General features: G+C 33.4%; 1 protein-coding gene across 4 annotated transcripts in view; it reads left to right on the top strand.

Annotated features, from left to right (window-relative positions):
• LOC107140063 (RAB3A interacting protein) overlaps positions 1-12,296 on the top strand; it is a 54,209-nt gene extending 41,913 nt beyond the window's left edge. For 2 of the 4 annotated variants that reach the window (XM_015483019.2, XM_015483021.2), the window contains 6 exons: positions 335-538; positions 3,572-3,700; positions 5,033-5,145; positions 8,762-8,861; positions 8,947-9,016; positions 11,942-12,296. In XM_015483019.2, coding sequence (XP_015338505.1) covers positions 335-538; positions 3,572-3,700; positions 5,033-5,145; positions 8,762-8,861; positions 8,947-9,016; positions 11,942-12,024 — 699 coding nt within the window. In that variant the 3' untranslated portion in view covers positions 12,025-12,296. Of the gene's footprint in view, positions 1-334; positions 539-3,571; positions 3,701-5,032; positions 5,146-8,761; positions 8,862-8,946; positions 9,037-11,941 lie in introns of all 4 variants that reach the window. The other 2 variants (XM_048805193.1, XM_048805197.1) reach the window with 2 other exon arrangements.
• Positions 12,297-14,595: the final 2,299 nt, after the last annotated feature.

The following is a 14,595-nucleotide window of genomic DNA, read 5'->3' as shown; positions in this document are numbered from 1 at the left end:
GGGAGGGGGGAGGGTGGAGGATGGGAAAGGCAGCGGAGCACAACAGACACTAGTATGGCAATATGTAAATCAATGGATGTGTAACTGATGTGATTCTGCAATCTGTGTATGGGGTGAAGGTGGGAGTTCATAACCCACTTGAATCAAAGTGTGGAATATGATATGTCAAGAAATTTGTAATGTTTTGAACAACCCACAATAAAAAAATTAAAAAAAAAAAAGACAAATTAGACTTATTTTCTATCTTTGAAAGTGTCTTGAGCAAATTGCTAGCATTTGGCTACATATGTCATAAAACATATTTAGTGTGTATTACTGTTGGTTTCTCTTCAAGATTGATGTACTTCAAGCAGAAGTAGCTGCGTTGAAGACACTCGTGTTGTCCAGTTCTCCAACGTCACCCACACAAGAGCCTCTGCCAGGTGGAAAGACACCTTTTAAAAAGGGGCATACAAGAAATAAAAGTACAAGCAGTGCTATGAGTGGCAGTCATCAGGACCTCAGTGTGATACAGCCAATTGTAAAAGACTGCAAAGAGGTAACTGGTCAAGGACTGTCCCCTCTGACTCTATTGATACTTGTTAATTCTCATCACTGAGGTCAGTTATGATTTTTGCCAGCAAAACTTTTAGTACAAAATATGCAATATTAAGATGGGGGAGGCTTTATCTAGAGCTGGCTGCTTTCAGGGATTCTTCACTTCCATTTTCTACTTGACTGCCCTTGGAGTACCTGCTGGAAACTTGGTAAGTTTCTTAATCTCAATTTTTCATTTAGGGAACAAACTGTCTTGTGTTGTATAAAGGAGAGTGGGTGGCTTTAGTAACCTAGTTCCTAGGTTACTAAAATGTATTGCTAGAATGCTCTCGTAAATTACAAATATAAGAAATATGTGAAAATAAAACAAGGTGTTTTTGGTTTTTTTTTTTCAATGTTGGGGATTGGACCCAGGGTCTAGTACATGCTAGGCAAATGCTCTACCACTGACCTTCATACCTAGCTTTAAGGTGATTTTCTTAAAAATTAGTGTATTGCTTTTATTTAATTCTGAGAAAAGTAGAATTTTTTATTATTAAGAGATTCTTAGAGTTAATTCAGATACTTAAGCAACAAAAAATAGAAATAATGGCAGCTTTATCGTTTTAGAAGACATGCTATAAAGATAACTGAGTTAGTGTGCTAATATTTTGAATACGTAAGAGTAAAAATTATGTTACTATAAAATATTTTTAATTTTATCATTGCAAACGATGGCAAAGCATTTCCCAGGGGATTCATCAATAATTCATGGAGCACCACTTCCTTGTGTTTTGTTTTCTTTCTTTTCTTTTTTTTTTTTAGTTGTAGTTGGACACAATACCTTTTTTAAAATTTATTTTTATGTAATGCTGAGGATCGAACCCAGTGCCCCACACACTCTAGACAAGTACTCTACTACTGAGCTACAACCCCAGCCCCATCCCTGTTTTTTTTCCTCAAGAGCTATATTTTACATTGTTGAATTCAAATCCATCATAATCTCGAAGAAGCTATTTATAATTTTTCAGTTAAATTTTTTCATGGAAGCCAGGAATTTATTAAATTATCTTAATTGAATTGCATTTTGTTTTGTTATTAATGAAAATGCTAATTAGAAATACTTGGTCAAATCTGGATGTTACAAAATATAAAATATACATTGCTTTCTTTGAAATATTTAACAAACATTTTTAGTCATAACTTTAATTTTGATTTCTTTGAACTTAAATAGCATTTTTAATGGCTTGTTCCCACTTGCATTTTTGCTATAGTTTCTCACTCATGTGTAATTTTGTTCTTTTCCCCTGTGTTTATACTGATAAAATTTAGATGTTTTCTCATGGAATATTTTAAAGGTTTGTTTTTTGGTTTTTGAAATTCCTTAAAATAAGAATAGGCAGCATATAACTTCAAAATAATAGCTTTTTGCTTTTTAGGTATTATCTTATATTCTGATGTGTTATGAAAAATGTCAAAAAGTTTTAATAAGACAAAAAATTGGCCTAATGTAACTCTTAGAATCAGATGTGACTATCTCAAACAAAATATGCCTGTGATTCTGTAGAAAACCTGATGGGACATGCAGTCATGTTATTAGCAACCTATCTTCTGAAAGCCTTTAAAACTCATTTATGCATGCAGACACACACTCAAGGCAGTCTTTAAGATCATACTGCTCAGATTTTTTGAGTGTAGACTTTACTATTTTCTTACTGTATAGCCTTGGGCAAGTTACTTTATTTAAGTCATAACCTCCTTATCTATAAAATGGTGATTGTAATAGCTGTCTCACACAGTTCTGTGGATTAAATGTTTATAAAATGCTTACCATAGTTGTTGCAAGAGTCAGCTTTTAAGAAATGGTTTAAATTACTGCCTTTACATTAGACTCTTTCCTTAGAATACCATATCTGCCTTGGGGTTTATGTTCATTTTTTTAATAAACTTACAAAGAAAATGAATATGAAAACATTAAGTATTTATCTGCTAATATTCTTTATCCTTTTGCCTTTAATTTGATTCAAGGAATTTATGAATTGGGATGAAAAAATTCACATTGAGATTGTCATTATACATCTTAAAAGAAAGTCTGTAGTAAAGCTTGGATACCCTCAGCCTTTTGTTACTTTCACATAAAGAAACTGCACCTCTGATTAAGCTATTTAGAAGCCAGCCACAACTGTAGTCCCATGTGTCATACATAGGGTATTAAGTGCATCTGCAGAAGAGTGGCTTAGGATTGTAAAAGAACAAGGGAGACACTTCTCTTTGGGTGGCTGGTGTAGGTGTAGCTTTGTCTTCCAGCAGATGGTGTTGAATAGGTAAGTAGAGGGAATATTAGGATCTGCAGGGAAGAATACTTGGGGAAATTTTGTTATAGGGAGAAGGGAAAGAAGAGGAATAGCTAAAGGAGTGGTTAGGAAAATGAGTACCAGAAGTGGATTATTCTCAGTAATTCATATGGTAATTACTAGATGTTGATGTACCAGAAATATCTAAACATATTTTAAGATAGTCAATTTAGCAGCCTAATGTGTGCTTCTTTTTGTCTTTTTGCTAATACAATGAACATTTTGGCAATTCTTCTAGAAATATTTTCAGGTAATAGCAGAGCAATTAGTGTCATTTTTGACCCCATATTAAGTTTCACAGTTTAGTCTCAGTTTGAGCAGTTTACTTCGTTAACTTGGCTCCACTTTATCATTGTTTTCAGAAAAGACTTACCCATTTTTATATTAAAACAGTGTGCACCTTTGTCTTAAGAACAGCTCCAATGTTAATTTTGGGGGACCAGAGTTGAGGAAAAAGGTAGAATCATTGGATACCATAGTGGATACATTAAAAAGGGTCAGTCAGTCATTTCAGAGTCATTTTTTTTTTTCTTAAAGAAAAATTGCTAACATGTTTTAAAACGAATCAGGGATATTTCAGTTCATTATTTTAAATGAGCATTTACTTTTCAGTAATGTTTAAATTAGATTTTTGTTTTATAAAATGGTTTTGTGTTTGTTCTTTTTATAAAGTTGTTTTGTGCTTTCTTTTGGTTTGTTAGGCTGATTTATCTCTGTATAACGAATTCAGATCTTGGAAGGATGAGCCCACAATGGACAGAACATGTCCTTTCTTAGACAAAATCTATCAGGAAGATATCTTTCCATGTTTAACATTCTCAAAAAGTGAGGTAATTTTTTTTCTTTTTTGTAGGAATGCATTAAAGTTGTTTCTGTTCTTTTTACTAAGTCATGTTACATATTTTCATATTTCTTACATTAGTAAGTTATTATAAAATGTTATGTTTTGCCATTTTTTCCATTCCATATTAGAGTCATAGTTGTTGGCATTCAGTTACTGAATATCTTTTCTTCTTTGAGCAGAGGATCATTCACACTGAAGTGTGTGTTGCATTGAAGTGAAGTGTAAATACATTTAGGGAGGAGGGCTTATTTCTTGATCGGCAGTTCCAGGTTTAGTGTAAGGGAAGTTCTCTATACAGTCTTGTTAAAAGTTTTGTATGTGATAAAAATCCATGTTTAGTTTCTGCATCTTTTAAAACAGGAAAAATAACGCCTTCTTTGCCTTTGCCACAGGGTTAAGAGAAAGAAGTGAAGTAGATTATATATAAAAACTTTTTAAAAATACAAGTCATATACAAATGTAAAGTCATAATTTTACTTTGTTCTTCCATATAAAAGGTTTGTCTTCAGATATTCTGTAAATTAATGTTTAAGAAATTTAATCCTAAGAGTTTTGTATTAAGTCTTTTAAGGATTTAGTTATAACATTACTTTTAAGGAGAACTTAATATGAACATTGTAACACTTTTGATATGAATATGTGTTTATTATAGCTCTGTAGCTGGTTTCAAATAGGCCATTCAGTATTAGTTATCTTGCTAAAGCTTCTTCAGCTTAGCAAGAAGCTTGCTTTTTTTTGTGTGTGTGTGTGATGGTGGGGATTGAACAGGCTTTATTTAGGTTGTCAAAATGCTCTGCTACTGAGCTCCATCCTCAGCCCCCAGAAATTTACCTTTGTTACCTACTAATCAGTTGTTACCTTCTCCATCTGGAGACTTAATATTTGATAATGCAATTATTTTTTGCAGTCTTTTATAAATATAAATACAAATTGAGAAAATATATTGTCTAAAATTAGTATATGTTGCTGTGTTATAAATGACATGTATGTAAATTAGCAGAAGAAAGCATTAGGATATTCATTCTGAAATGGCATTTACAGTGGGGGTTAATTGTAGGTAAGAAGTGAACAGAGACTGGAATTAATACCTTAGGTAATGAAAAAAGTTACTTCACTACAACTAAATTGCCTTTCATAACAGTATCTGAATTATAAAAGAAGTTAAATCAAGAATATGTAATTTTTTTTTCCTTTTTGTTAGGTAAGGCCAAGTTAGTGAAACTTGGGGAAAGATTAATTCATAAAATTAGTTAACCATAGAATATAATTTGGTGCTTTTCTGCCAGCATGGCATCTAATACTTTTATTTTTTTTTAAGTTGGCTTCAGCTGTTCTGGAGGCTGTGGAAAACAATACTCTAAGCATTGAACCAGTGGGATTACAACCTATTCGATTTGTGAAAGCTTCTGCTGTGGAATGTGGAGGACCAAAGTAGGTTTTCACATTTGTAGCTTGTAAAAATAATGAATTTTTGTGTGTGTGCATTTGTTTAGTTTTTTAGTTTTAATTGTGGTTACATCTCCTTGGGTTTCTATTCAGAGCCCAAAACCAGATTCCCAGACAGTGTGGGAGATAACATTTCAAATTTAGCATCAAGAGAAAGTCTTTTAAATTACAAAAATATACATATATGATAGGGATCCAGGTAGACTAATGATTAGAAACATGGTTTTTGTTTTTTTAACCCCATGTTGTGACCCATTTAGTGGATTGTAGGCAGATTTTTATTTGTTATACTTGTGTACACTGGGTGTCTGTGTGAAATATTTCTGAGGGTTACCATAAAAATAATTTGAGGAGATACTGAATTAGACCAAGTCTTATCAATAAAAACAGGGTGCCAAAGAAATTGGTTCAATCCTCACCTTGCATATTGCTAATATAAAGTGTTCTCACTTTTGTAAATAATCAGTTCTGTCTTTCATGTGTGAAAAGTATTTGGGATTTACATGTGTGTGTGTGTAAGTATGTTTTTTTGTGGTGTTGGGGATTGAACCCTGGGTCTTCTTGCACCTGGTGGACATGCACTCTACCTCTATCCCCAGCCTGCTGTTTGGGGTCAGAGGTAAGACTGCCATATTTCATAGCAAGGCAAGCTGTTTTCGTCCAATCCCATGAGTAGGAAAGATTAAAACCAGTTTTTAGATAGTGCTGGTTTTAGATAAAGGTAAATGTTTGGCCTAAAACCAACACTGAATTGTACCCTGTTTTATGTTTTAAAAATGACTTGGAAAACTTTTGAGGAAGGTACTTAGTTAGAATATAAAAAGCAGATCAATATGGGAGACTGGAAAGCCCAACAGAGCTTGTAGAAAGCAATAATTGACTTTCCTCAGGATTATTGTGAAGTCAGAAGATGAAAAGACTAGTTGAAATTAACTAATAAGTCTGTTAAAATCTGTTGTAAAAGTTCTGTTCTTCCATTTCTCACGATGTGCATACATTCTCAGCAAGCTTAGAGAATGATTGTATTCATGTGACTGTTTGTGGAGTCTGTCTGTGAGCCACACATCTACCCAGAGTCTGTCCTGTGTCACACTCCCCTTGTGACACACCTCTAGCACAGTGGCCCCTGAATCATAGGAAAGGATTTAAATTCTACAAACACCCAAGTATTTTTAACTTAGTCCTTCAACCCCTCAATTGAAGAATCAAATTTTGTGATAGCATTTTTTATACTTTGAAGCTCTATGTCATACTTTATTTTAAATATAGCATATAATAGTTTTTATTGTATAATTTAAATTTTGTGTCTATGATATATCACACATATAATACATTTGCAAATACCATCGAATGATGACAAATAGGGGTATTAGTGAAAATGAATTTATAGTGTTTTAGTAAAACAGTTACATACTTAGAGAACAGTTTGCCAGTTTAAGGATACTGTGCTTGTTGGCATGAGCTCAGAAGCCAAGGAGTTTGTAGGATATATCATGTGGAAAAACTGAAGGAAGAGGTCTTTTTATTATTTTTTAAAATATTTTTTTAGTTGTAGATGGACACAATACCTTTATTTATTTTTATGTGGTGCGGAGGATCGAACCCAGTGTCTCACACTTGTAGGCAAGCCATTTACCATTGTACTACAGCCCAGCCCTTTTTATTTATTTATTTGTTGGTATGAGGGATTGAACCCAGGACACTTAACCACTGAGCCACATTCCCAGCCTGTTTTTATTTTTTTGAGACAGGTTCTCAGTAAGTTGCTAGGGCCTTGCCAAGTAAGTTGCTGAAGCTTGTGATCCTCCAAGTAAGTTGCTGAACCTTCTGATCCTCCTGCCTCAGCCTCCTGAGCCTCTGGGATTACAGGTGTGTGCCACCACACCTGACATATTGTCTTTTTAAAATGAAATGTAAAGTGTGGCCTTTACCAAGATTCTTGTGGTCTGGTTATGAAGATAGTGACTAAATAAATGTCATAGTGCTATAGGAATTTTAAGGAAGGCAAGATTATTCCAAATGTGATCAGGGACTCTTGAAGGGAGGAAGATTTGATCTGTTTTTATATCTATTCCCAGAAGAATAGTGTATATAAAAATAATTTTTATCAGCTTGATGCTACTTTTTCTTCTTGGGTAAATTATAATTACAAGAACTTCTAACACTGGAATCTTAAATTTATTGACCTTTTATTCTCCCCAAGTTAGTAATTAATACTTTGAAATAGTTATAAGTCATTAAAACAATTTGCTAATAAAGGAACAATGGAGACAAAATCTTTAAAAAGATCAAAAGTGTTTTGTGATTTTCATGGCCACCTCCAAAATTATCCTGTTCCAAATAACAACAAATTCCTCAGGGTGTTTCCTTACTATGGAGGTACATTTGTATTATGTTTCTTATAGAGCTGATATTTAATGTTTATATAATACATTTTTCTTTATTATTATATAACTTACAATGTCATATAAAATGCCATTGACCACTTTATTTTACTTAGAACAGTGTTAAATTTTTTTAAAAATACCTTTATTTTCATTCATTTATTTATTTATTTAATGTGGTGCTGAGGATCGAACACAGGGCCTTAGGCATGCGAGGCGAGTGCTCTACCACTGAGCTACAACCCTAGCCCCATGCAGTGTTAATTTTATATTGATAAGAGTAATAGTTGTATTTAGCCAAATTCTTAGCTTCCTAGGTTGGCAAGTCTAGCCTGATAAGCAAGTGAGCTTCATCTCATGGAACAGTAGTGACAAGTGGCTCATTACTGATGCATCAGTCACTGAATGTCAGCTGTGTGCCAGGCACGTGCTTAGTGCCAGGCACTTAAAGATGAATGAGACACTGTCTCTGTCCTCAAGAGGCTTACAGCCTCATCCCTGACAGGGAAGTCCTTGTGCCAAATAGGAAAGATGGTACAAAATGCAGTGTGCTGTTTATATGTGTGTTAAGATTCAGTATGTTTGTAATGTGGCTTAGTCCTTTCTACTTCTGCATTAAGTGCATATAAGCCAACCAATCAAACAAGGAAAAAAAAAAAGTACCTCACCCAGAAGTTGTTACCCTGCAAGCTATTGAGAACAGGGTTTGGGGGGTTTTTGTTTGTTTGTTTTAAGACAGGGTTTTGCTACATTGTTGAGACTGGCTTCTTTGAATTTGTGATCCTCCTGCTTCAGCCTCCCAAGCTGCCCGGTTTACAGGTGTGCAACACCCTGCCCAGCAAGAACAGGTTTTGAGACTTGAACAGGCATCATTAAGTTCTCAGCTGAAAAGTTGAAGTCCTTGTACTAAGCTGAGCACTGTCCTAGGGCTGATTACTTATTTTAAATTTGTTCTAGGATAGGACATATCACACAGAAATATTTAGTTTCTGGTTCTAGAAGCATTTAGTGTTATGGTATTAAGCATATATTAGAATATAAACTCCTTAAGGACACAGATTTTGTTCTTTTCATCACTATAGCCCAGCATTCAGAAAAGGGTTTGTTACATAGTAAGTTCTCAAGTATTTGTTGTTTACTGAGTGAATATATAACTTATATTAAGGGCAGGAGCAAAATGCTTTTAATTTTAAAAAGTGATATTTATTATTTTACAGAAAATGTGCTCTCACTGGCCAGAGTAAGTCTTGTAAACACAGAATTAAGCTAGGGGACTCAAGCAACTATTATTACATTTCTCCTTTTTGCAGATATAGGGTAAGTGACTTAACCACAGTTTATTAATAAAATTCACTTTGATGCACGGCAATTGACTCATGACATTTTTTCCCTTTCTGCCTAGATCACTTCTGTATGTAATTTTTTTACATACATTCGATATATTCAGCAGGGACTTGTGAAACAGCAGGATGGTGAGTGTTCTTAATTTGCTGTAAGTATGTATATGAAGGTTTAGCAAAATGCATGACAAGTAATATTAAAAAAAAACTTTATTGCTTTTACATTTATATTGAATCCCTTTTGTAGTTCTAATGAAATGTGTAGATAATTTGGGAATAAATCTCTCTTTAAAATATATATATATATATATTTACTTGTAGATGTTTGTTTATTTTATGTGGTGCTGAGGATCAAACCCAGTGCCTCACGCGTGCAGAGCGTGTATTCTACCACTGAGCCACAACCCAAGCCCCCAAAATGTCTCTTTTTAAAAATAAAATATTCAATCTCTTTATTTGCCTCATTTTACACTCTTGAATTTTAAGCCAGTCCAGTTTTAATTTGTAAGGTATATGCGATCAATCAAGTGGTAAATGTTGAGGAGAGTACAAAGATTATTAAATTTGATTCTTAAGAGATGAAAATGAGAAAGCTCTAAAAGTGGTCAGATTTGTTTAAAACAATTGTTGGAAGCCACGAAGGAGCTCACGGTAAATTTTTTCTGTATTTTCTACTTTCACGTGTGAATTAATAAAGCAATCATGAGATGATTCTGAATGGAATAGATTGCTACATTCTAAACCAGCAGAAAGTGCACATGATGTTCCAGATGAGCCACCTCATACAAGTGTGTTAATATTTTTAATACAGTCTTCTGTGACTGCCCATGGTTTTATAGTCCAATGTCTTAAATATCAAGCATAAAAACTCATATGGGGGCTGGGGATGTGGCTCAAGCAGTAGCGTGCTCGCCTGGTATGCGTGCGGCCTGGGTTCGATCCTCAGCACCACATACACACAAAGATGTTGTGTCTGCCGAAAATTAAAAATAAAAAAAATAAAAAAAAAAAAAAACTCATATGGCCTGACAGCTTTGAAGCAGTTTTTCTTGAGCCACATGTAGTTTAGGGACAAGTCTATGCCAGTTTTGCATTTGAAATTGTGGGAGATTTTCCCATTTATATATTTTTAGGTACTGAAAATGTCTTTCAGTCACATAAACTAGTGAATCTCAATTCTATAGAAAAAGTAGTCACGCTGGGTGTGGTGGTGCACACCTGAAATCTCAGTGACTCGGGAGGCAGAAGAATCACTAGTTTGAAGCCAGCCTCAGCAAAAAGCAAAGTGCTAAACAACTCACTGAGAACCGTCTCTAAATAAAATACAAAATAGGGCTAGGAATGTGGCTCAGTGGTTGAGTGCCCCTGCGTTCAATCCCTGGTACCCCCTCAAAAAAGAAAAAAAATTCATATCAACAAAACTTTAGTCTTTCTCAAACTCTGGTTTGTTGGAAAAATTGTATTTATTTAGAATCCCATATAATTGAACTTTAATGCCTAGAAGAATAGGAATGAAACCTGCCCTTAATTAAGCTGAATTTCAAAAGTCTGTGTAACATTAGTCTTTGAGCTGTATAATACTTTTTATGACTTTAAGAACACTGAAATCTTTTTAAATAACTGCTGGATAATATGATTTAAAATGGAGAACAGATGATTTATGTTGTTAAATTGTCAGCATATTTTTTTTTCCTTGTTAAAATAAGATTTGTAGGAAAGTCTGAAAGATAATTTACTTTATGAAAATAAGAAAATGACATGAGTTATGGCGGTAAAGGTGATGCCTTCTCTGGTTTCTGTCCTCTTGGACTTCACATATTTGGTACTTGTCATAGACTGTGGGTTTATAGTAAACAAGTATTTTAATTTTAAAATCTGTTTTCTATGCCTTGTATGAAACAAGGATTAATGGCATCTAAGTCTAAGGCAGGGTTTCCTGACCTTGACATACCAGATCTAAAAATTTAAAATGCTCCATGAAATGAAGCATTGGGGCAGATATGATGCCACAGGAAGAAAATCCTACACCTGACTTCATGAGTTAAGTTGTAGTCACAACACAGGCAAACTAAAAATACTCAAGCTATATGGATAAAGGGGTATGTAAGACATGAGTGAATTCATGTTTAGACTTGGATATCTTCCCCAAGAAACCTTATTTATATGTAAATATTCTCAAATCCAAAAATATCCCAAATCTGAAACACTTCTGGTCACAAACATTTCAGATAAGAGATACTCAGCCTGTGTTGACATTTTGAACTGAATAATCCTTTGTCAAGAAGGGTATGTATTAGTGCATTGTAGAATATTGAACAGTATCCCTGGCTTTACTCACTAGATTCCAGCAGCAGTCCTTAGATGTGACACTGAAAAATGTATACTGACTTTGCCAAATGTGCCCTGGGGGACAAAGCTCCCCTGGTTGAGAACCACTGATAAATCAATCCCATCTGACATAGACCTTGTATTATTTGAAATACTAAATAGATTTTTCTACTTATAGTGGAAAATTATAAAAGAATATAGAGTTGAAATTTACAGATAATCCTTTACATTTATTTTTAATTTGAGCCCAACACAGACTTTTCCCTATTATTACAAAGAATGTTACTGAGTTTTCTGGTTTGTATCATTTTCCTTTTTTCTAGTTCACTCTCTGTTAGTGTTAACGAAGACTAAAATGCTAAAATATAGCGTACTAAAGCAAGAAGATCTATAAGTTTAATTATAACTTGAAAAATTGAACATTGAATTATACTCACTTCTGAGGGAACAAAATTGACAGTTACTCAAAACACTGAAGTATATACCTTTTGGGGGCTAAAATAATAGTCTTTGAAGTATTTAACAAATAGTTGTGACAAAACATGAATATTACTTTTATTGATAAAACTGGAATGCCCATAAGTACGTGGAGAAGTTTGTGTGAAATATTGAAAGACTGTTTGGGCATTAGGTGTGTCATTAGGAAATGCCCAATTTGCATTGTTACCTAATCTTAAATTTTTAGATGTTTTGTTATGATTTACACAACTGTCTTCTCTGTTTGTATAGTTGATCAGATGTTTTGGGAAATTATGCAGTTGAGAAAAGAGATGTCATTGGCAAAGCTGGGATATTTCAAAGAGGAACTCTAATGCTCTGCGTGGGACCATGCATGAACCTCCCGGAATATCTGAAAAATGGCTGAATATTTTTATGGTTATTTGATATTTATTTCTAAGGAGTGGGCCCAAGACTTTTTCCCCTTATTGCAGATTACACCAAGAAGTACTGTGATTTCTTTTTAACTGACCTATGCTGTTTCTGCTTATTCTTTAGTTGAACACACTATAAAGAATTGCAGGTGTACTAGTGATTGTAATTTATAGCTGCAAAAAAAAAAACAATAAATAAATATTAGATTGAATGTTTGTGTTCATATGTGAACAACATGGCAATAAACTTGAAAATTAAAGCAAAGTGGAAAAAAAAATCCTAGGAGAAAAGTTTTGATTAAGAAGAAATCAGAGGGCTGGGGCTGTAACTCATTGGCAGAGCATTTACCTAGCATGCATGAGGGTTTGATCCTTAGCACTGCATAAAAATAAACAAATAAAATAAAGACAATCTGTCCATGTACAACTACAAAAAGTAAATTTTTAAAAAAAGAGGAAATCAGAAACTTGAGCATTGCTATTACTATTAAAGGAAATACTTAAAACTTTACCCACAAGAAAATTCTAGGCCCAGATGATTTTACTAATCTTTAAGGAATGGATTATTCTAATGTAAATTCTCTTCCAGAGAATAAGATTCTCCTATATCAAAAACAATATGACCTTGATAGTAAAACATAGGGATGATGCAAGAAAGAAAAATCATGGGTCCATGTTAGACAAGGATATAAATATGCAAATGCCTATAGAATATACCACACTGACCAAGTGGCATTTATTGCAGAAATGCAATGCTGATATATTAGAAAACTGATAAAATCTCATTCACCATATTTGCAGAATAAAATTTGATCAGTAGTTGAAGAAAAACATTTAATAAATCAATGACCACTAATAACAACCAAGTTAAATATAAGTGAGAGAATACTTTTCAACTTGTTAAGGGTATCTACAGAAATCTTATAATAAATATCCTGGGGAGGAAAGTGCTAGAAGCATTCTCTTTAAAATGCACCAGAGAAGGGTAATAATTATCCTCATTTTTTATTTCATATTGTAGTAGAAGTTAGCCACTGCAGTAAGATGAGAAAAATAAAAGTGTGATAATTAGAAAGAATAGAGTAAAAGTATCATTTTCTACAGATGGTGTGATTGTCTGCATAGGAAAGTAAAAAAAAGGTGTTCCATCAGATTATTAAGCATTAATTGGAGAGTTTAGTAAGATAGCTAAACATAAGGTCAATATATAATTGTGATTTACACTTTTATACACCAGCCATAGAAAATTTAAAAAGAAAAGAAAATTAGAAAACTGTTTTTTACAAGATGCCAAACAATTGCAAGAAGAATTCTAAAGTGCCTGGTAATAAATCTAACCAAATATATGCCAGACTTGGTTATAGAAAGTTATAAAACTTATAAAGATAGTAGGAGGATTAAAATGATGTTATGGTTATGAGAAGATATATATAGGATTAGGATGATATATCATTATATCATTTTAATATAAATAAACTGTCAGTTCCCACCAAATTGGTCTATATAGAGATTTGATATGTCTTCCAACTAAATCCCACCATTTCTCCTAGGTTTGACAAACTGATTTAAAAAAAAATTTTTTTGACAAAGTTAAGGATGAAGAGTGAGCAAGGTATTAATGAAAAAGGAGCAAGAATTTTACTCTATTAGAAGGACTTTTAATGAAGCTGAAGTATTGGAGTGTGCTATTGGTGCAGAAACAGACAAAATGACCAAAACAAATAGAAAGCTCCAAGTTAGACTCTCACAAATATAAATCTTATACTGACTGGAAGCATGGTAGAATCAACAGTAGAAAAGACTTTGTAAAATGGAGACAACGAAAAAGAAATGAAGATAGGAAAATTGGATCTCTTCCTCACACCATGCACAAGAAAACCCTGTTTTATTCATCTTTTTCTTTCTTTTTTTTTTTTTTTTTTTTTGTGGTACTGAGGATTGAACTCAGGTCCTTACAAATACAAGGCAAGCACTCTATCACTGATCCACATCCCTAGCCCATCAACTCTTGTTTTGAGTGCCCTTAAACATTAGAACTTTTGATGTAGAAAACATTCAACTATGAGAAGGTATTTGTAACACAACTAATAGTAGATTGGAATCAAGTATATACACAGTTCTACAAATGAACAAGAATAAAGCAGACAACAGGAGAATGGGCAAAAGACAAGCAGGTCTTCCACAAAATTAGAAATACATAAGGGCCAATAGACATTAAAAATTTTTCACCTCTGTTAAGGAAACATGGAGACTGCAATGACACCTTTAAGTTTATTCAATTGGCAAAAATTAAGAAACCCAACAAAATCTAATTTTTAAAATTTCAGTCAATAGACTCATTTATTGCTTTTGGGAGTGTGAATTGATATATCCATTGTGAAAAACCATGCATTTGAGAGACTGAACATTTGTATACTCATGGGCCAGCAAATCCTCTTCTAGGTATATTTTCAAAAGAAATAACTGTACAAAATGCCCCAGAATACATATGTAAGAATGTTCTGGAAAAAA

Source organism: Marmota marmota, unplaced genomic scaffold (genome assembly GCF_001458135.2).
Source record: "Marmota marmota marmota unplaced genomic scaffold, marMar, whole genome shotgun sequence".
Classification (NCBI taxonomy): domain Eukaryota; kingdom Metazoa; phylum Chordata; class Mammalia; order Rodentia; family Sciuridae; genus Marmota; species Marmota marmota.
Note: the sequence above shows the minus strand (reverse complement) of the source record. Positions and strands in the feature narration are given on the sequence as shown.